This window comes from Nicotiana tomentosiformis, chromosome 6 (genome assembly GCF_000390325.3).
Source record: "Nicotiana tomentosiformis chromosome 6, ASM39032v3, whole genome shotgun sequence".
Classification (NCBI taxonomy): Eukaryota; Viridiplantae; Streptophyta; class Magnoliopsida; order Solanales; family Solanaceae; genus Nicotiana; species Nicotiana tomentosiformis.
The window spans coordinates 67,966,629-67,990,825 of NC_090817.1; the positions used below are offsets into that span (position 1 = coordinate 67,966,629).

General features: G+C 38.3%; 1 protein-coding gene across 1 annotated transcript; it reads left to right on the forward strand.

Annotated features, from left to right (window-relative positions):
- The first annotated feature begins 22,584 nt into the window (after positions 1-22,584).
- On the forward strand, positions 22,585-22,947 carry LOC138894156 (uncharacterized). The gene has a single exon (XM_070178838.1). It carries the CDS (start codon positions 22,585-22,587, stop codon positions 22,945-22,947), a length of 363 nt encoding a protein of 120 aa, XP_070034939.1.
- The last annotated feature ends 1,250 nt before the right edge of the window (positions 22,948-24,197 follow it).

Consider the following 24,197-nt stretch of genomic DNA (forward strand, 5'->3'; position numbering starts at 1 on the left):
TCTATCATGTTATTTTCTTATTTCTTTACATCTTCATAGACAATAATGTATAAGAGTGTTCAGTACTGTATCTAGAGCTTGTGACTTGTATGTAAACCGGGTTTTGGGAGATGTACATGTTGAGTTGCATATTTTATTTTATATAGTTGTTGATGTTTAAGCTTTTAAATTACTATTTCATTTATTTCGCATGTTTGTTAGGCTTAACTAGTCTTAGAGAGGTGCCGTCACAACATTCTACGGAGGAAAATTGGGGTCGTGACAGATTCATACCCTCAGTACCAAGTTTATAAGTGCACAACTCAATGCTCCAACAAACCCTTACCTCCCGAATCGGCCTCCGAGCGACTCGAATCTAGTCACAATCAAATTAATATAATCAATACAAGCTATAGGAATCGTGTTTGATTTGGAACTCTCCGGGATTCGTTGTGACTTTGGGTATTGTAGGCGGATTATAGTTGATGAAATTGAAGGGGCTATGCGTAAGATGAGCAGGGGCAAAGTGACCGGGCCAGATGAAATCCCGATGGAGTTTTGGAAGAGTGCGGTCAAGGCGGGATTAGAGTGGTTCACTAGGTTATTTAATGTCATTTTTAGAACGTTGAAGATGACCAAAGAGTAGAGGTGAAGCACGATGGTTCCTATATACAAGAACAAGGGTGATATCCAAAATTGCAATAACTATCGGGGTATCAAGCCGCTTAGCCATATTATGAAAGTTTGGGAGAGAGTGGTAAAGCTAAGGGTGAGGAGAAGTGTGTCTATTTCCGAGAATCAGTTCGGGTTTATGCCGGGACGTTCGACTACAGAAGCCATCCATCTTGTTAGGAGATTAATGGAGCAGTATAGGGAGAGGAAGAATGACTTGCATATGGTGCTCTTCGACTTAGAAAATGCGTACGATAAAGTTCTGAGGGAGGTTTTTATGGAGATGTTTGGAGGTAAGAGGTCTACCTTTTTTCTATGTTAGGGTGATTAAGGACATGTATGATGTAGCAAAGATCCGAGTGAGGACGGTGGGTGGGGACTCGGACTATTTTTCGATGATGATGTACACGAGTGCATGCTATTTACAGATGATATTGTATTGATTGACGAGAAGCGAGGCGGTGTGAACGCGCAGTTAGAGGTATAGAGGCAGACCCTAGATTATAGAGGTTTTAAGTTGAGCAGGACCAAGACTGAATACTTGGAGTGTAAGTTTAGTGGTGAGACTCAAGGAGGGGAAGGGGAGGTGAGGCTGGACTCGCAGGTCATCCCTAGGAGAGGAAGTTTTAAGTACTTTGGGTCTATTATTTAGGAGATGGGGAGATTGATGAAGATGTCACACATCGTATTGGGGCGGGATAGATGAAATGGAGACTCGCTTCTAGTGTTTTATGTGACAAAAAGGTGCCACTAAAACTTAAAGGTAAGTTCTTCAGAGTGGTGGTCAAATCGACGATGTTGTATGGGGCTGAGTGTTAGCCAGTCAATATCGCTCATATCTAGAAGATGAAGGTAGCAGAGATGAGGATGTTGAGATGTATGTGCGGGCATACCAGGATTAGGAATGAGGTTATTCGCGACAAGGTGGGTGTGTCCCCTATTGAGGACAAGATGCGGGAAGTGCGACTTAGGTGGTTTGGTCATGTGAGGAGGAGGAGCACTGACGCCCCGGTGAAAAGGTGTGCGAGGTTGACATTGGAGGGCCTACGAAGAGTTAGAGGTAGGTCTAAGAAGAGGTGGGGAGAGGTGATTAGGAAAGACATGGCGCAGCTTCAGCTGACCGAGGACATGGCCCTTGATAGGAAGGTATGGAGGTCGAGGATTAGGGTAGTTAGTCTAGAGTGTTCATAACAGTAGTATTGGCATGCAGTCTCGCTTTCCGTTGGTAATAGGTTTTTATGACTAACCATTATTTTCTTTCATTATTGATCACCTTACTATTTTGTTATTTTTATTCTGCTTTTATATGGCTTTTTGGTGATGTCCCTTCTTGTCTATATTTTCATTAATATGGTGCTTATGCTTTCCTGATCCGAGGGTCTATTGAAAACAGCCTCTCTATCCTCACAAGGTAGGGGTAAGGTCTGCGTACACACTACCCACCCCAGACCTCACATTGTGGGATAATACTGGGTATTGTGTTGTCAAAGCTATAGGAATCAATCTCATACGATAAAGCTAAGTTCTTTAACCAAATTCAAAAAGGTTAACCCCGGGACCACGTCTTAGAACCCGATAAAATTTACAAAATCCAAATACCTATTCAATAACGAATCCAACCATACCAAAATCATCCAATTCTGACCACAAATTGAACCTCAAATCCCCAAATCTTACTCTCCAATACAACAACAACAACAACAATAACAACAACAACAACAACAACAACAGTGGGTTGCTCTAGTGGTAAGCACCCTCCACTTCCAACCAAGAGGTTGTGAGTTCGAATCACCCCAAGAGCAAGGTGGGGAGTTCTTGGAGGGAGGGAGTCGAGGGTCTATTGGAAATAGCTTCTCTACCCCAGAGTAGAGGTAAGGTCTGCGTATACACTACCCTTCCCAGATCCCACTAGTGGGATTATACTGGGTTGTTGTTGTTGTTGTCTCCAATACATAGGTCAAAAATCCCAAAATTCTAACTTAGATTCATGAGATATAGGTGAAATAATCAATGGATATTCAATATTCATGGACAAAAGTGATCACAAATTACTTACCTCTTCAATCAAGGTGAAAACCTCTCCAAACATCGCCTCAGTCCACACTCCATAATTCTCAAAATGAGAGAAGAACTCAAACCCTCGATTTTTAAAACACTGCTAGCATTTTTGCTTCTGCGGACTGACCAGCGGCATCTGCGACTCTGCTTTTGCGGAAGCAAGCTCTCTTCTGCGAAGTTTCATTAAACTCCTGACCAGCCGCTTCCTAGCCCAAATCCTGCTTTTCCGGGTTCGCTTCTACAGTCCAAGCCCTGAGCTTGTGGGAGCGCACCTGCGGAAGCCTTCCGCTTCTGCGATCCCTAAGCTCCTGACCAAAATCCGCAGCTTCGTCGCATCTGCGGGCTCACAGATGCGAAAATAACCTCGCACCTGCGGCCACTGCCCAACTCGCTCAGGACCGCACCTGCGACCCCAAGGCCGCTTCTGCGGCTCCGCACCTGCGGCCAAAACCTTGCAGGTGCGGTTGCACTAGAATTGAAGCATAACAGATTTTTCCTTAAGTCCCAAACTCAATCCGAAATTAATCTGATTCTGACCCGAGGCCCCCGGAACTCCATCCAAATATACCAACACATTCTAAAATATCATACGAACTTAGTCAAAACCTTAAATCACATCAAACAATATCAAAAACACGAATTGCACCCTAATTCAAGCCTATTGAAACTAATAGATTTCCAACTTCTATAATCGATGCCAAAAACTATCAAATCAACTCCGATTGATCTCAAATTTTGTACACAAGTCATAAATAATATAACGGATCTACTCCAACTCTCGGAACCAAGATCCGAGCCCGGTATCAACAAAGTTAACTCTAGGTCAAACTTCTCAATCCAAACCTTCAACTTTCGCCAATTCAAGCCAAAAATGACCCACGGACCTCCAAATTAATATCCGGGCATACTCCTAAGTCCAAAATCACCATACGGAGCTATCCGAACCATCAAAACTCTATTCCAGAGTCATTTATACTTAAGTCAACATCCGAACAACTCTTTTAACTTAAGCTTCTAACTTTGGGACTAAGTGTCCCAATTCATTTCAAAACATCCTCGGAACCAAACCAGCCACCCTGACAAGTCATATAACCACATATGAACATAAAATAAGTAATAAATGGGGAACATGGCTACAATACTCAAAATAATATGCTGGGTCATTATAAGTACGAACTACAATTAACTACTAAAAGTAAAATAATTGATAATTGTTCGCGAAGAACTATAGACTAGAAGAATTAGGTTGTTATCAATGTGAGAAATAAAGGTCATGACATGATAAGTGCAAGATTGTTATCCTGAAATTTACACTGTTTAATTTCACTATTAATGTTCTATTGATTCTCTCGAATTCAACAAATTATTATCCTATTATTTTGACTTAGGTTCCTCTCTCGATTAAACCTAAATCGTTCAAATAAGCTAATATAAAGTGCGATGAAACTTGCAAGAATCTATTGGTAAGAATGGTCTAAGAGAAACTTCTCTCCAATATTTCTCAATCTTAATTCAAAAGGTAGATCACAAAGTTCTTTCGATTACTTTACAGAAGTACCAAAATAAATTAAAGCATGCGTTGCAACAATATTCAATATTATGCTCCTCTTCCGATTAACACGTCGATGAATAAAATCACAACTAGAGTTAAAACTCTTCCAATAAATTCAAGAAATCAAATAACAATCAATCCATAGATAACAATCAAGTAACAAAATCATGTCAAACCCGAAGGAAAACTAATCCATGATCATGGAGGAAGTCATCACAAATAGAGTTAAAGAATAAGAAAATATCAATCCAACGTTACAATCCGAACTCCCGTATTAAATTGATACAAAGATGATGAAATCTTGTGTCTTGAAGCCTCCAATGCTCTCCAAAAGCTCCCAAGGTCAAAAGTCCTCTAAAATCGTATTTTTGGTGTATTTATACTATATAAGAACGGGCCCGGACGAAAATATCCTCTCCAAGATGAAGTGGAAAAAGTTGGGCATTATTTTGTACTAGCGCGACGCCCCATGCAATGCCTCATGCGCCGCGCCAGTGGAAAAGTTCAAAGAGCAGGTTTTTTCAGTCTACATGAATTTTGCACTCAAGCCTTGTGCCCCGCAACGTGGTAGTGTAATTTTCTCAGAGTAAATGTTTTTATCATTTTTTTGATATCCAGACTTGGTCCTCGACCCCCGAACGTGAACTTCGCTTAATTTCTTGAGCTTCTACTCAAACTTCAAAGCTCCAAATCCTCCATTTTAGCTCCAAACTTGCTTCTACACTCGAAATCACTTCCTACACAGCATAACACACGTAATAAGTATAAAGTACTAATAATTAGACTCAAATATATTCAAAGTATAGTAATTAAAATACAAACTATGGCTAAATTACGGGTTTCCTGCCTACCATTAACTGTTGACGGGCCTATCACCATCTCTACTCATTCCATTGCCGGAGATCCCAAAATCAGACACCAAATCAATAGAAAAGTCATAAGAAATAGTGTAAATTTGTTGTTATTCGGAACCCCATATTCTCCATTTGGAAGGTTTTCGTGCAATTGTATGTTGTTTGTAACTGTATGCTAGGTTAGAAGAATACTTTTTTAGGTTAAAATTTCAATACCTCCATCTTTTCAGTGTGAGAAGGTTTTCCGATGATGAATGTTTTCCCAAATCAGAGTGTATTGTACTTTTCTTATGAGTAGATCTTTTTGAGAGTTTAATTTGTGTACGAAAAGGATAAAAAGAGGAAGAAGAAAAGTAGAATAAATGGAATAAGAATGGTTAGATAAAGTCATCGGCGAGTAAATGTTCTTTTGGAAGGTAATGACTAAGGTAGAGAAGAAACGAATAAAGAAGTAAAAAACATACAAAGAAAAGAAAAGGAAAAAAAAGTAAGAAATTATATATCTAACTAAAAAATGTAAAAAAAACAAAAAACAAAAAAAGAATTATGAAAATCATTTTTTCTTGCTTCTCACTCTCGCAAGGAGAGTGAAATACACACACTCAGCCACGTAAGCTTTAAGGGTGCAAATAATTCTACTTAAAAATAGTTCAGGAGGGTAATAGGACCCCCGCGAAAATAAAGTGTGTAGTTAGAAATCCAATATAGGTCAGGGGGTACTTATGCATTTTTTCTTTATTTTATTATTCAATTCCAACAAAATTATATATGCTTGACTATTGTTTTTCACCTTTTAAAAAAATTAAAATTATTATTATTATAGGTAAATTCATGATATAGATTAAGAAAAATATCGTGATATTAATAAAGTAAAAAGATATAGAGACCAAGGTTGATAAGATTAAGCATAAAATAGGTATTTTAAAAATACAATTCAATTTAGAGGAGCAAAATGTTTATTGTTTAATATTAGAAGAGGGGTTTGATTTTTAAGATAAAGTTAAGGGATCAAAATAATTGTCACCCATCAGCAATAAGCACTAAGCAATACGTGTGTCAAAAGCGTAAAGGTATGCACGAGATGGTATTTGTGCCTTGAATTTATTCAATAAGTTTGTAAAGTGTATCCGATCCAACATAAGTGCTGTTAAATATTTTGACAACGGTCAAAGTTTGTGGTGAAATGGATAAGATCTATTTACTCTTAATAATAGTAGAAAGCGTTTACTCATTTGATACGCCTTATGTGACGCGTATCCAAATTAATCAGGGTCCCAAAATGGATATCAAATATTAAATGAGAAACCAAAATAATAAATAGAGATGTTCTGTTGAAATTAGCATGGTATGACCCACAAAGGGGATGGTCTTGGTGGAATATCCCCTTTTGACGGTCTTAGCAAAATATTTCCCTTTTACTTGAACACCATAGTTTTTAATTTTTTTTTAAAGCTTGAAATTCTTGTTTGGTAGTGAAAAATAAAAGTTAATGATCGATTATTGTTAAAATCATTTGAATATTGGAAATTTGTGCTTAACCTTTAGTTCAAATACAGATTTTGGTGATTTACTGTAAGAATCTCAAAATTTAATTGTAAAAAGTGTTGAAAAAAATAAAGTGAGTCTTTTTGATTTGGTGTTATTCGACTAAATTGGTGGTTGAGAATTATTTGTGTTGGTATTTGGAAGCTTTATTTCAAATTTGAGATCATTTGGAGAAGATTTGGAGTGATTTGAAGTTGTAAATTCGAATAACACTTTGTTAAAACAACACAAAAAAATATGCCAATCCGATAGACTTCGATAAAGAACTTAACATATAGGTAGAGAAATTATAGTATCAAATCTACCAACCCGGCAGAGAAACGTCTAAAGAGCAAAAGTATGACAATCTGATAGATTTCAATGAACAATTTAACAGATAGGTAGAGTTATAATAGCATCAACTCTACCAATTCGTTAGAGAAATTCTAAAGAGCAAAAGTATGACAAACCAGTAGACTTCGATGAAAAACTTAATCTGGTAGAGAAACTCCTAAAGAGTTGTGTGTGATTCGGAGATCATTTTTTAAATATCGCCTATTTGGGGTTATTCCGCTAAGACCATCCTTAAAAAGTCCCTTTTATGTCAATCCCCTTATATTCTGCCACATGTATTAAGAAAAGGGTAAAGTTATTTACACCTATTAATGTTCTTTTAAATGTCAAGCTCTTCCTACAACTTTAAACTAACAAACGATGTAAAATTACGATAGTACTAGAGATAAATCAAGCAGTTATAGAGTAACAAACTGTATAAAATTATGGATACATAGAAGGAAGGAAAAGTGGATTGGAAGATATAAATAAGTGAATTGCAAGATATGAATAAATACATAAATGAATAATTGAACGTACTAGGGTCTAGGAGCTTGTACCCATCATACTTATCGTCCCCGATCAGCATAATGGATAAGTAATCTTATAGTTATTTTTAGTTTGTTAAATATACGTTTTACATATGTTAATTTTAATATAGGTTATTGCCCTCATATACCGGCAGTGCATATAGTTACAGAGTCTCTTAAGCCACTTTACATTGATACTTGAAGTATTTGAAAAATAATTACATACTATATCAGAGATGTAATATGGAATCAATTTAGGGTATACATAAAATTTATTTCTATATTGTTTATCAAATACCCAATTTTTACTCTAATTTGTTTAATCATTTTGCAGAAGAAGTGTGCATGACAACAATGTTATGACAATAAAATAAAACGAATTCCAGATTCCTTATATGAAGCTCGAAAAAAGAAGAAGTCTAATTGGATACGAAAAGATGTATGGATAAAAAAATTTGAGAAGTGGGAGGTTCCTGAATTTAAGAGGCAGTGTGAACACGCAAAGACAACCTGAGCCTCCCAAAAGGGTAGCCCGTTGCACACCGCAGGATCTATGAATTTTTTTCAGCATCGACGGAGAATGATAATTTTCACCTTTATTTTAATTGTTCATATTTAAATGCTATTGAGCTATTATCCAACTCTTATATATTAATTTTGTATGAAAATCTAAAAGGAGGATCAATGTCTCATGCTGAGGTCTTTGTGGAGACAACAAGAAAAAGAAGAAGGACGATTTAAGAGAAGGATGGGTCGAGCCACATGCTGAGGAGGCATATGAAAGATCAAAACCTTAAGACTATTTTATTTTCTTTAATATTAGTTTAATTTTATATATATATATATATATATATATATATATATATATATATATATATATACGCTTATTATTTTTATTTCAGGAAGGATCTCATAGAAGTTTGGATGAATAGCGCCAGACACAACTTGTTGTGAGGATGGTACCCCAATCCAATCGTCATTCGATGACATAATTTCAATATGGACAGATATGGCAGGTGGTTTATCAAAAGGTAGAGTCTATGAGTTTGGAGTGTAGCCTTCCTCGTGTCGTCCATCGCATTATTGCCGGATGCTTCCACTTAGCAAAATCAGGAAGAACTGGAAGCGATATGAAAATAGATTGCAATGCTGTTGCAACACTGTAAAATAGTGAAAAAGTTTATGAATAAGCACATGCCTCAATCTTCTAATGAGGTAGAGACTGAATCTGATTAGGAGTAGTTGATTGAGGTTGTTTATTACTGTCGAGATGTTTATACTTTATGGGATATTTAGAATTTATGATATGTTTAGACTTTGTGGTATGTTTAGACTTTATTTTTGTGAGTGTTTATTAACTACTTAAGACTTGATTTGGGTGGTTTTGAGTTTTTTAACTTGATTAATGCTTTAGTTTAATTATTTAATGGGGTTTGAATGCCTATTTGTTGAATGCTTAGTTATTCGAATTTAATTAGGTTTGATTGGTTGAATTGATATTTAGTTGGGTTATGTCACGACCCAAAACTCAACATGTCGTGATGGTGCCTAGCACAGTACTAGGCAAGCCGACAACCACAAATAACTATGTATTTTTAAATTGAAAACAAGATGAAACAGGTTTAACAGTGATAAATTCTCATAAATAACCATTAAGAAAATAGCGCAACTCAATACAAAATCCCCCAAAATTCGGGTGTTACTGAGTACACGAGCTATTAAAATGTCAACACAGTCAAACTGCTAATATGACTGTCTAAAAAGATAGAATAATGCTAAATAACTGAAAAGAAGGAGAGTCGAGGTTTACAGACACCCAAGCAGCTACCTCAAAAGTTTCTAAACCGATGAAGCTCCAAATCTAGCAACCGACGTACCCAGATATACCTGGATCTGTAGACGAAGTGCAGAGTGTAGTATGAGTATAACCGACCCAATGCACTCAATAAATAACAGGACTAACCTTGGGCTGAAAGTAGTGATGAGCTCAGATAGGTATAATCAAAATCCAGATAATAAAAACGAAGATATGACAAGAAAACGACAATTGTAACTCAGAGAGAATCTCATAATCAATTCGTAGACTGTTTAGAATTCTAGACATGCTTTCAGGTATTTAACAGTTTGAGCTCAACACGGATAAAATATGTCAAGTATGACTAATATGAGATATGTTACATCTCGATATCTACATGTCAAATATACATGTCAAATGTAATGCATCACAGTGATAAAGTCATATACTCATACTCTCGGAGTATTCATCCTCACTCAGCACTCATAATCACTCAACACTCTCAATCACTCGGCACTCGTACTCGACACTCTCACTTAGTAGGTACCTGTACTCACTGCTGGTATATCAGACTCCGGAGGGGCGGATCCTGCCCAAACGCTAATATAAGCCAATCATGGCATGAATCATTAAAGCCTGCTACGGCGTGTAGCCCGATCCCATAAAGATCACTCACAATTAGGCCCCCGGCCTTACTCAATCATCAATCTCTCCAGTCTCTCGGGCTCACAAATCTCATGACAATGAGCCCAAACAATGATAATATGATGTAACAATAAATGGTAACAAAGACTGAAATATGATATGCAAATGATAGATGTGACTGAATAAATAATTGTAATTTAAGTAAATAATTCAACAATAGAAGTGACCTCTGTAGGTCCCAATAGCACCGGCATATAGCCTAGGCATGATATCTAGCATGGATTGTAGCTCAGTTACTCTAACAAGTAGGAGTTTTCATGAATAACAACAAGATTTGATAACTACACTATACCACAGAATCCGCCCAGTCACAATTATCACGGTGCACGCCCACACGCCCGTTACCTAGCATGTATGTCACCTCAACACTAACCACATAACACGCATTTTGTGGATTCATACCATCAGAATCAATTTTAGAAGTGTGATTTACCTCAAACCGCACAAATCTCTACTCCAACAAGCCCTTGCCTCACGAATCGGCCTCCGAACGGCTTGAATCTAGCCACAAACAACTTAATACAATTAACACAAGATATAGGAATCAATTCCATATGATAAAGCTAGGTTCTTTAACAAAAGTCAAAAAGTCAACCCCAAGCCCGTGGCTCGGAATCCAATAAAATATATAAAATTCGAACACCCATTCAATAACGAGTCTAACCATAGCAAAATTACCCAATTCCGATATCAAATCGTCACTCAAATCCCCAAATCTTACTCTCCAATCCCTAGTCTAAAATTCCCCAAATTTCACCTTAAAAACATATAATCTAGGTGGAAAATTCAATGGGTATTCAATATTAATAGATAAAAATGACCAAAAGTTGCTTACCTCTTGAAATCTAGCGAAACCCCTCTCAAAAGATCGCTTCCAACCGAGCTTGCAAAGTCCGAAAATGAACAAATCTCGGAACCTTTCGAATTAATACACTGCCAGTTCCTTCGCGCCCCGCAGGCGCGACCAAAATTCCACTTCTGCAGTTTCCATGAAGGCCCCCTGCCTTCGCTTCTGCGGAGTCGCACCAACGACCTCCTCTCCGCTTCTGCGGAAACACCTGCCCCTCGCCCAAATCGCACATGCGCTCCACTTCCCGCATCTGCGATCCCGCAGATACGGACAAATCTCGCACCTACGCATCCCCTGAGCCCCAGCTAAAACCACACCTGCGATGCCAAACTCGCTTCTGCGGTCTCGCACCTGCACCCAAATCCTTCGCAGGTGCGATCGCACCAGGCCTGAAGCACTTAAGCATTTCCCTCAAGTCCAAACTCATATCGATTTCAACCCGAATCACTTCCGAGGTCCCCGTGACTCCATCCAAATATACCATCACATCTCAAAATATCATACGAACTTAGTCGAGGCCTCAAATCACATCAACAACATCAAAAACACGAATCACACCCCAATTTAAGCCTAATGAAACAAATGGATTTCCAACTTCTACAATCGATGCCGAAACCTATCAAACCAACTCCGATTGACCTCAAATTTTGCACACAAATCATAAATGACACAACAGAGCTATTCCAACTTTTAAAACTAAAATCCGAGCCCGGTAACAACAAAGTCAACTCACGGTCAAACTTCTCAACTCTCCAAACTTCCATTTTTTCAACTTTCGCCAATTCAAGCCAAAATCATCTATGGACCTCCAGATCAATATCCGGACACACTCCTAAGTTCAAAATAACCATACGGAGCTATCAGAATTATCAAAACTCTATTCCGGATCCATTTAGGCATAAGTCAACATCCGGTCAACTCTTTCAACTCAGGCTTCAAACCTTGGGACTAAGTGTCCCAATTCATTCCGAAACATCCCCGAAATCAAACCAACCACCCCGGTAAGTCACGTATCAACAATCAAACACATAATAAGCGATAAATGGGGGAACGGGACTATAACACGACCGACCGAGTCGTTATAAGTTATTAGGTTTTGGTTGTCGTTTTGGTTATTTGGCAGGTGGTGTAGCTAATTAAAACAACAGAAATTTGTCTAAAATAATGCCCAGTTGTAGACTATTATAGACAGAATGGGCATATTTTCCCCCCAAAATAATTTTTTCGACTACAATTATCGAAAATCTTAATGCATTTTTTTGAAATTTTAATTTTTCAAAAAATAAATAAATAATTATATTTATTTCGAAAATTGTGTCTAGTTTAATCGAAAACTTGAATAACTAATTTTTTTTATTTATTTAAAACTTCTGACTATTCTAGTTGAAAATATTTATAAAAATAAATATTTATTTATTCAAATTTTCGACTACAAAATTTTTATCTGTTTTCTGATCGTTTCGGACATTATAGTATCCGATTACTGTAATTATAAATTTTCGACGACAATAGTCAAAAATTATTTTCCAATGTATATTTTTCCAATGTATATTTTAATCGGAAAATTAAAATTTTCGATTTTAGTAGTCAAAACACTGTTATTTTTCAGTAGTGGCGGGGAGCTTATTGATTAAGATGCTCTAGTGATATGATTACAAGTGTTTGTTTCTTTTTCCCTCTGCAACTAGCGTATAATTGCACGTTTTGGTTTCTTTTGAATGAGCTTTTAGTATGCTTTTTTTAGGCTTTGACTATATATATCGAACTTGCCGAAAGAAACTTCTCTTTTTGGATTTAAAGGTAAGTCACCCACTCACATGCTCTGTTTCTTGATAGATCATCTCCTCCTTTAGAGGTAGAAACACAAAGGTAAAAGATTCCCACAGTAACACTGGACCCCATCCTTTTTCATGCATTGATTATTAGAGTTTGTTGGCTTCGTGTAAATTCTATCTTCTTTTTCCTCATCAAATCATATATATATATATAATGAGTTATACATTGGCCCAGATAAAATTAATCCTAGTAACGATCTTTAACCAATTATAGCAAGTTATTTATTATATTATTAATTATAAAATTAGAATTATAAATTATCTATTATTGTAGATCATTTTAATGGGATAGTATAAAATCAGCTGTACTTTGTTAGTGCATGGAAGTTGGCTCTTATCTAAACTACATTGCATCCCATGCTAGGGTACTCGTAGAACTAAAGTCTATCAATATCAAGGATTGTGATAAGATGAATATGATTCTTTTATTGTTTTGGATTCAAAATAAAAAAATAATTTTTGTACGGAGTATTTTTTTCGTTAATAGATATTATGCTACACGAATTCAAATTAGTTAAGTTCTGATCGTGGATACTTAATTAAAAAGGAGGAAAGACACCCTTTGTCCCATTCCTCACCCTTTAGATCCTTCCTTGCAAAGCATATGTCAATTCAAATTAAGAAGCTGCTTTTTTGGTTGTTAAAAGAAACACATAGATACACAGTACCCTTTTTGTTATCTTTATTCTTTTCCGGTGTGTGTGACATGTTACTACTTATGAATCCTTTTTAAATGTCACTTTTTGTTCGTTCTTCCATTCTAGAAATGCTTCATGACCAGTAAATTACGGAACTTCCAAGTTTTATGCTAGAAATTGGTGAAAAATTTATATATATATATAGCTATAATTATTAGCCATAAACTGTCTGTGATCTTTGTCATTTGTGTTTGGTATATAATAGATTATCCTGTACCAGAGAAAATATTTAACTCCTTTCAACAAAAAAGATAAAGAGAAAGGGTATAAAAAGAAAGGGAAAAATATAGAAAAAGAAAAGCAGCCCATGCTCCCTGTCCTACTCCTAATAAGTAATTGTACTTCAGCTCTTAATTTTAATTTACATATATGTAGAAGAATAAAGTTACCATTGAGTATTTTTCGTCTTCTGCCTTCCCACCCCACACCCTCCATCCTTCCCTCTTTCCTTTTCCTAAAATATGAGAAGAAGGGTTGAGAGATATGAGGAGAGGTAGTGACGGAATTCAGAAATTTTAATTGCAGGAAGATTCAAAATAATATAATAATGTCATATCTGGGATTTGAACATGCACTTCTTTTATATTGTTTAAGAGATTAAAAAGGTATGTATATAAATAAAACTTATTTTTAATTTATAGCACAATATTACTTTTGGACAAAGAGGAATCTCCTTCCATGCATGTGCCTCTGCCCCTCCACCACTGGTTTTAGGCACAATGACAATAATGAAATAAGGCACAATTTCAATTGAAGTTAGGAAGGAAAAAAGTAGTTAGATCTTGCTTGCAAGTGACAAACTCTACCCAAGTGACCTGACTGGAGCTGGTCTCAAACTGTCTCTTTCTTAGTTGGCTTTATGTCCATTAATTCTGTAAAGTTTGTCCAAAGGACCTGCTTGTACCTCAAGTTGTTTCCCCATTTCTTCATAATTGACTGCTTACAAATGGATCCCTCAATGTGTTGAGGAAGTGGTCTCATTATATGAGTTTTTATAATTTCTAGTTGGTGGTGGCAATTTTCCTTTGTGTCCTTCCCTTCTTTTCTTTATTCCCCCCCCCCCCCCCCTTGCATTTCATATCCATAACCACTCAATTTATGTATTTTCTACTTTGTCTATTCCAAAACATTAAGAAAAGACAATGAAGAATTCTAGGAAGCATGAACAAATAAAAGGAAATAATGTTTAGAAAGCCACCTAGGAATTAGATTTTGGTGTAACTGAGTGTAATTACACAATTTGATATGTTTGTCTCACCAACTAATTACTTGATCAACATAGAATTAGGAATAATAAAAAGGGTAAAATTATACTTACCAATTCTCAAGGGGGCGAGTAAGAATTGGTGGTAATTACATTTTATTACAAGCTAGTGTAACTTTTCTTTTTTAAATATATTACGTACTATTTTTAAACTATTTATTTTTTATCTCTTATCCTCCTTTCCCAACCTTCTAATGTGTTGCTTATGGTGTATTTCTATATAATTTTATAACTATCACGACCCAAAATTTCACCAAGCTGTGATGACGCCTAACGACGCTTGCTAGGCAGACCAACATTAAGCTAGCATTTGGCCATAGATTCCCAAATTTGTTTTGAAAAATCTGATTTGGGTGAAGTTTGGTTTGAAGATGAAAATGTGTTTGGACATTAATGTTCAAAACATATTTCCCAAATTTATTTTGAAAAAACATGAAACATGACTTATACCCACAAGTTCTAAAAACTATCACAAATACCTAACAGTACAATTATCAATAATATTCATTATATTATCGCAAACTATAGTCCTGAACATAAATAAATTTAATACAAAATTATCATTTTTATAATGAACTACATGATACACTATCACATGACTGAGAAGAAGAAGCAACATTGTTATAAAATAATAAATGGTGGGCTCTTTTATAAAATATGAAAGTTTGGGATAATTTTTAAAATATATAATAGTGATATTTTGGACCAAAACCAGCTATTGAGCTGGTTTTGGGATTTTGCCAAAATGTAGGCAAAATTTATGGCCAAACACGTGTTTGCCAAATAAAATTCAAATTTATTTTGGCAAAATTTATGGCCAAACGGGTCTTAAATATGCGGGAATAAGCTTCAACAATGATAAAAAATAGTCTTAAATAGTTGAATAGCACAAATAAATGAAGTCATAATGTCAATACAACTGAATCCATCACAAAAATCTGATGCCGCCGAGTGCATGAGTTCTATAAAATATTAAATACAGATTCTGAACAAAATACAATACTATCTGAAAGACTAAACAGTAATAATATGATATAAAAGAGGGGAACTCAAGGCCTGCCAACGAAACAACAGTGCTACCTTGAAATCTCTAACTAGTCCGGATACGGCTCACTGGCAACTACCACAATCAGCAACACCTTGATCTGCACATGAAGTGTAGTGTGCAATATGAGTACAACCAATTTCATGTACTCAATAAGTAGCATGACTAACCTCGGGCTTAAAGCAATGACGAGCTTGGCAAGGTCCAATACTCACTTTCAAAAGCCAACAACAATAATAACATCATAATAATGGCAAAAAGGAAAAACAACTTAAGTAATATCAGGTACAACCATATCACAATAGGAGAAGAAATAAGCATGATTTTTAAGTATATTTGTCAACGCATCAACGTTTTCACAAAAATCACCTAAACATGAATTTATCAAATTAAACTGCGATTCCAAGCTCTAAACATCAAATAGAGACATCATGTGATGATCCGATAGGTCATTTTGAGTACTAGCCCTTATTTCCGTATTCGAGACCTTTATTAGCTCTATTTGATATTTTTTGATTTGTGTGCGCAATCCGTGTCTTGTTTCGGAAAGAATTTATGTGAAAATTTGAAGAAAATATGATTTTTAGCTTTAAAAATAACTTGAGTTGACTACGGTCAGCATTTTATGTAAACAAATCCGGATAGGTATTTTGACGATCTCGGTGGGTCCGTATCATGATTTTGGACTTAGGCGTATGCCCGAAATTAATTTCAGAGGTCCCTAACTTGATTTGACTTGTTTTTTCGACAACTAGTAATTTGAAGGTTTGGAAACTTCCTATGTTTGATCGTAGGTTGACTTTGTGGTTATCGGATTTGGATTTTGGTTCTAGGACTTAGTATAGGTTTGTTTTGCTATTTGAACTTGTCTGCAAAATTTGGTGCAAATCGAGTTGGTTTGATAGGATTCAGACACTTGGTTGTGATTTTAGAGGTTCTTGAGTTTTCTTTGAAGCTTCATGCATTTTGATGTGAGATTCATTGTTAGAGATTTTATTTTAGTATTTTGATCCTGCAAGCGAGTTCGTATGATATTATTACACTTGTGTGCATGTTCAGTTTGGAGTGCGAGGGGCTCGGGTAGATTTCGGATAGGCTACAAGCCATTTCAGACTTAGGAGATTGCTAGTTTTCAGCAGGTTGTGGTGTATGGTATGATGTGCTTCGTGATCGCGAAGCTACTCTCGTGATCGCAAAAGGGGAAACTTGGGCTGAGGAAGAATTGTTCTTCCTAGACGTAGGGACACGGTCGCGAACTCGAAGTAGTGGGGGGTTTGCCCTTCGCGAACGCGACTGTCCTGTCGCGAAAGCGTAGGGTTCTGGGACGAAGTCTGTCCGTTACTCTTTGCTAACGAGTTCATTAGCTCGTGAACGCGAAGGCAGGGGGAGTAAGCATTCGTGAATACGATTGGTCTTTCACGAACGCGATGGGCCTTTTGGCCGCTGATTCTTCTCGAACGCGTCAGGTGATTCGCGAACACGAAGAATACCTGACACCCAGGTATTAAAACTTTCCAGAGTCGGGATTTTCTTCATTTTTTACCATTTTCACGTTTTAGCTCAGCGTAGAGGCAATTTTGAAGAGGTTTTTCATCCCAACTTTATTGGTTAGTAGATTTTAACTTATTTCATTACATTTCCATAAACACCCAATTATTTTAACCTTTAATCTATGATTCTTCATGGTAGAAATCAGGGATTTAGGTAGAAATTAGGGATTTTGAGAAATCGAGATTTATATCTCCAATTGAGGTCAGATTTCAAAATTTATTACAAAATCGGGCTCGAGGGTAAATGGGTAATTAGGTCTTTGTCCGAATCTCGAGTTTTGACCCCGCCTTCGGGGTTGACTTTTGTTGACCTTTTCCAAAATCATTAAAGATTGCATATTTTCACTCGTGTGTAGTTTCTAAAGCCTATTTTTGAATTATTTGAACTATATTAGGCTGGATTTGATTGGTTTGGAGGCTAATTCTAGAGGAAAAGCCGTGGTTGAGAATTGATTTGGTGGCGGAGTGAGGTAAGTATCATGGTTAACCTTAACTTGAGAGATTAAGACTTGTTGGTCTATTTACTACGTGTATTATGTGTGGGGACGACGTATATGTGACGAGTATATATGCGTTGTCATTGGGTTAAAGAATGCGGGTGAAAATTGTTTCTTTGTATTAAATTGTTTCATTGACTATGTTCTCCATGTTTAGGTTAGATTATTACTTTTTAATTATTTGCCTCGCATTTATTGTTTATTTTGAAGTTGTTGGGAAATTTAAAAGTTGAGTTTGTTACCATGGCACTATAATTGATGTGAAATTGTTTTCCGCCTTGCATTTATTATTCGGATTTATATTATTGCTTGGTGAGGAAGAGTAAAAAGCACGAAGGGTATTGCCGTACCTTATTTGCATTCATTATCATATATTGAGAGGTTGTGAGAATTAAAGCACGAAGGATGATGCCGTGCATTTGATTATTTATCAGCATTTATCATATTATGGGAGGTTGAGGTAAAAGCACGAAGGGTGATGCCGTGCCATTTTATTTGTAATATTACATGGTGAGGGCGAGAGTAACAGCACGAAGAGTGATGGCGTGCCATCTTTATTTCATTGCCTTATTTGATTTACGGATTGGTGATTTACTTAGTTATATTGTTGCTTATTTCGGAAGATGTTATTTGGTGATTTCGTACTTGCCATTCTTATGATATTTCCCCTTTTGCATGTCCCTTCACAGTTAATATTTTTTTATTGTTCTACTTGATATTTTGTTGCTTTATATATATATATATATATATATATATATATATATATATATATATATATATATATATATGTACATGATTTTATATTGGTATCTTGTCATAGCCTCATCACTACCTCGTCGAGGTTAGGCTCGACACTTGCGGAGTACATTGGGTCGGTTATACTCATGCTATACTTCTACACTTTTTGTGCAAATACTGGTATTGATCCCATCGGTGTCTAGTGGTGTTTTGCTCAGATTCAGCTATATTCGGAGACTTGAGGTATAGTTGCACAACGTCCGTAACCCTTAAGTCCCCTTCTTTATCTGTTCTACTGTTTATCTAGTCTTAAGCAGTTGTATTTGCTTCAGACGATATGTGTAGTACTCTAGTTGCTCATGTATTCGTGACCCTGGATTCTGGGAGATGTCTTGATATCGTCATATGTATTATTATTATTATTATTCCATTTCAGACTATTTCACTTTATTTTCATTAATGTTTAATTTTGAATGGTTAAAATTGGTTAAATAATCTCGCTAACGTTGGCTTGCCTAGCAAGTGAAATGTTAGGCGCCATCACGAACCCGAGGGTGGGATTCCGGGTCACGACAAGTTGGTATCCGAGCATTAGGTTGCTTAGGTCTCAAGAGTCATGAGCAAGCTTAGTAGAGTCTGGAGGATTGGTACAAATACGTCTGCACTTATCTTCTAGAGGCTATGGAGCTTTAGGAAAATTTCACTTCTTTGTTTCTTATCGTACAATTTTATTCTATCGTTAATGTTTGAATCATTCCATTCTTGTTCTACATTCCATTAATGGTGAGAACACGTACAACATCTACAGCCGGGCATGAGCCAAAGCCCCCTGTTGCAGCCACTACCAGGGGTAGGGGCCGAAGCCGAGGCAGAGGTAGAGCTCAGCCTAGAGCACGTGCAGCAACACCCACTATGGAGATTCAGATTGATCATGAGGAGGAGATCCCAGCTCAGACCGCACCAGCTCAGACCTGCTCAGGTCCTGGAGGGATTTATAGCCACTCCCGTGCTTCAGGACACTTTAGTCCGCTTAGTGGGCCTCATGGAGAGCGTGGCCCAAACCGGTGCATTTTCGGTAACACCAACTGTCTCTCAGGCTGGGGGAGGAGCACAGACTCCCGCCACTCACACTCTGGAGCAGATGGCTCCCATATATCAGACTCCAGCAGTTCCACCAGTGGTGCCCCTTCCGAGGACCCTTCTAAGGACCCACAGGATTATTTGGATATTTGCTATGAGGTGTTGCACAACATGGGTATTGTTAAGTCCAATGGGGTAGACTTTGCAGTATTCCAAATGACCGGTTCTGCCAAGAGGTGGTGGTAGGATTACGAGCAGGGTAGACTGGTGGGTTTGTCACCCCTCACTTGGGATCGGTTTTCGTAGATTTTTCTGGAGAAGTTTATTCCTTTCACTCTGAGAGAGGAGTATCGCAGACAGTTCGAGCACCTTCAGTAGGGTAGCATGACTGTTACCTAGTATGAGACCCAATTTGTGGACCTGGCTCACCATGCAGTCATCTTACTCCCTACTGAGAAGGAGAGAGTGAGGAGATTCATTGATGGACTTACTTTCGGTATCAAGCTACAAATGGCCAAGGAGATCGGAGATGATATTTCATTCCAGAGGGCCATAGAAATTGCTAGACGGATCGAGATGATTCGTGGTCAGAGTAGGGAGGTGGTATCAGAGAAGAGGCCTTGTCATTTCGGCGGTTTCAGTGGTGCCTCACCTAGAGGTAGAGGTTCATTTGGTAGAGGCTATGCTCCCGGGCTGATTCAGTCAGCGCTTCAGGCATCTCACAGTGCTTCGGGTAGTTGTGGTTATTATGGGTCTCATCCTGAGCAGCTAGCCTACAACATACCTTCAGCTCCTATTAGTGCACCTCCGATCCAAAGTTATCAGGATAGTTATCCAGGTCGACAAGGTCAGTTCCAGAGTCAGCAGTCACAACATCAGAGGACTTGTAATACTTGTAGAGATCCGAGGCACGCCATGAGATTTTGCCCTAGGTCACAAGGCACCATGCCACAGTAGGGCTCTTGTACCATGGTTCCGGCACTGGTTTCTCCACTGCTCGCTCAGCCACCTAGAGGGGGGTCAGGCTACTAGAGGTGAAGGTCAGGCCATTAGAGTTGGAGGTTAAGCATGTAAAGGTGGAGGCCAGCCAACTAGAGGTCGTCCGAGAGGCGGAGGTCAGAGTGGTGGGGCCCAACCCTTTTTTTTATGCATTTCCAGCTAGACCTGAGGCAGAATCATCTGACACCGTTATCACAGGCATTGCTCCAGTTTGCCATAGAGATGTCTCAGTTCTATTTGATCCGGGCTCTACTTATACCTACGTGTCATCCTATTTTTCTACATATTTGGTTATGCCTCGTGATTCTTTGAGTGCTCCTGTCTATGTGTCCATGCATGTGGAAGATTCTACTGTAGTAGATCATGTTTATTGCTCATGTGTGGTTTCTATCGGGAGCCTTGAGGCTAGTGTAGATCTTCTACTTCTTGATATGGTGGACTGATATTATTTTGGGCGTGGATTAGATGTAACCTTATCACGATATTTTAGACTGTCACGCCAAGACAGTGACCTTATCTATGTCAGGGTTGCCTCAATTAGAGTGGAGATGGACTCCTGACCATTCTACTAGCAGGGTTATTTTTTATGTGAAGGCTAGGCATATGGTCGAGAAGGGATGTCTAGCATATTTGGACTATATCCATGATCCTAGTGCGGAGGTTCCTTCTATGGATTCAGTAACAGTTGTGCGAGAGTTTCCAGAGGTATTTCCTGCAGATCTGCCGGGGATGCCGCCCAATAGAGATATCGACTTCTATATTGACTTGTCTCCGGGCACTCAGCTCATTTCTATTCCACCATACCATATGGCCCCAACTGAGTTGAAGGAACTGAAGGAGCAGTTGCAGGATTTGCTTGATAAAGGATTCACTAGACCTAGTGTCTTGCCCTGGGGTGCAACAGTGTTATTTGTGAAGAAGAAGGATGGTTCGATGAGGATGTGTATAGATTATTGGTTGAACTATGTCACTATCAAGAACAAGTATCCTTTTTCGAGGATTGATGACTTATTTGATCATCTTTAGGGTGCCAAAGTATTTTTGAAGATTGATTTAGGTTATGGGTACCATCAGTTGAAGATTAGGGCATCAGATATCCCTAAGATGGCTTTTCAGACTCGGTATGGTCATTATGAGTTCCTAGTAATGTCATTTGGTTTGACAAATGTCCTAGTAGCATTTATGGATTTGATAAACAGGGTATTCAAGCCATGTTTAGATTCTTTTGTGATCGTCTTCATTGATGATATTTTAGTTTACTCCCATTCTAGAGAGGAGCATGAGCAGCATCTTCGGGTTGTACTTCAGACCATGAGAAATAGTCAGTTATATGCAAGTTCTCAAAGTGTGAGTTTTGGTTGGATTCAGTTGCCTTTTTGGGGCATGTGGTATCTTCCAAGGGCATTAAAGTTGATCCTAAGAAGATTGAGGCAGCTCAGAACTGGCCTAAACCTACTTCAGCTACAGAGATTCGGAGCTTTCTGGGTTTGGGGGGGTTACTATCTCCGGTTTGTAGAGGGGTTTTCGTCTATTGCAGCCCTATTGTATAGATTGACCCAAAAAGGTGCCCAATTTAGGTGGTCTGATGAGTGTGAGTTGAGATTTCATAACCTCAAGATTGCTTTGACAATAGCTCCAATGTTGGTGTTGCCAACGGGTTTGGGGTCTTACACCATGTATTGTGATGCATCGTGTATTGGGCTTGGCGCGGTATTGATGCAGGATGATATGGTGATTGCATACTGCATCGCGGCAGCTGAAGATTCATGAGATGAATTACCATGTTCATGACTTAGAGTTGCAAGCTATTATTCATGCGTTGAAAATTTGGAGGCATTACCTCTACGGCATGTCGTGTGAGGTATTCACAGATCATCAGAGTCTACAGAACTTATTTAATCAAAAGGATCTAAATTTGAGGCAGTAGAGGTGGTTAGAGCTGTTAAAAGACTACGATATCATTAATTTGTACCATCCCCGTAAGGCTAATGTGGTGGTCGATGCCTTGAGCAGAAAGGCTGAGAGTATGGGTAGCCTTGCATATATTCCAGTTAGTGAGAGACCGCTAGCATTGGATGTTCAGGCTTTGGCCAATCGACTCATGAGGTTAGACATTTCGTACCCCAGTCGAGTTCTTGCTTGCGTGGTTTCTCGGTCTTCTTTGTATGAGCACATCAAAGACTGTCAGTATGATGACCCCCATTTGCTTGTTCTTAAGGGCACAATGCAACACGACAATGCCAAAGAGGTTCCTATTGGAGATGATTGGGAGTTGCGGATGCAGAGTCGGATTTGTGTGCCCAATATGGATGGGCTGCGTGAGTTGATTCTTGAGAAGGCCCACAATTCGCGATATTCCATTAACCCGGGTGCTGCAAAGTTGTATTAGGATTTGAGGCAGCATTATTGGTAGAAAAGAATAAAGAAAAATATATTAGAGTATGTGTCTCGGTGTTTGAAGTGCCAGCAGGTGAAGTACGAGCATCAGAGGCCTGGCGGTTTGTTTCAGAGACTTGAGATTCCCTAGTGGAAGTGGGAGCGTATTACCATGGATTTCGTTATAAGGCTCCTAGGACTTTGAAGAAATTTGATGCAGCATGGGTCATTGTGGATATGTTGACCAATTCGGTGCATTTCATTCCCCTAGCGGCTACCTATTCTTTAGAGAAGCTGGCGGAGATCTATATCCAGGAGATTGTTCCTCTCCACGGCGTGTCGATGTCTATTATCTTCGATCGCACACAGTTCACATCGCATTTCTGGAGAGCTGTGTAATGGGAGCTAGGTACTCATGTTGAGTTGAGTATAACATTTCACTCCAAGACGGACGACAGTCCGAGCACACCATTCAAACCTTGGAGGACATGCTACGTGCATGTGTTATGGATTTCGAGGGTTCTTGGGATTAGTTCTTACATTTTGTGGAGTTTGCCTATTACAACAGCTACCAATCCAGTATTCAAATGGCTCCTTATATATAGGAGGTGTATCATTCTACAGTTAGTTGGTTTGAGCCCGGAGAGGCTAGTTTGTTGGGCACTAATTTGGTTCTAGATGCCTTGGAGAAAGTCAAGTTGATTCAGGATCGGCTTCGTACAGCCCAGTCTAGGCAGAAGAGTTACACTGATCGGAGTACTCGTGATATAGCATCCATGGTGTGAGAGAGGGTTTTGCTGCAGGTTTCACCCATGAAGGGTGTGATGAGGTTCGGGAAGAGGGGAAAGTTGAGCCCTAGGTTTATCGGTCATTTAGATCATTGAGTGAGTTGGTGAGGTGGCCTACAGACTTGCATTGCCGCCCAGCTTATCGGCAGTTCACCCGGTGTTCCATGTTTTCATGCTTCGGAAGTATTACGGTGATCTGTCCCATGTATTAGATTTCAGCTCAGTCCAACTGGACAAGGATTTGACTTATGAGGAGGAGCAGGTGGCTATTTTAGCCCGGCATGTCCGAAAGTTGAGGTATAAGAGTTATCCTTCTGTGAGAGTGCAGTGGAGAGGTCAGCCGATCGAGGCAGCCATGTGGGAGTTTGAGTCCAATATGTAGAGTAGATACACATACCTTTTCACTAGTCCATGTATTTTTCTTTTTTCGTTTAGGATGAACGTTTCTTTTAGAGGCAGAGAATGTGACGACCCG

Coding starts and splice junctions, on each gene's coding strand:
- LOC138894156 (XM_070178838.1), top strand. CDS start 22,585: ATGGGTAGCCTTGCATATATTCCAGTTAGTGAGAGACCGCTAGCATTG.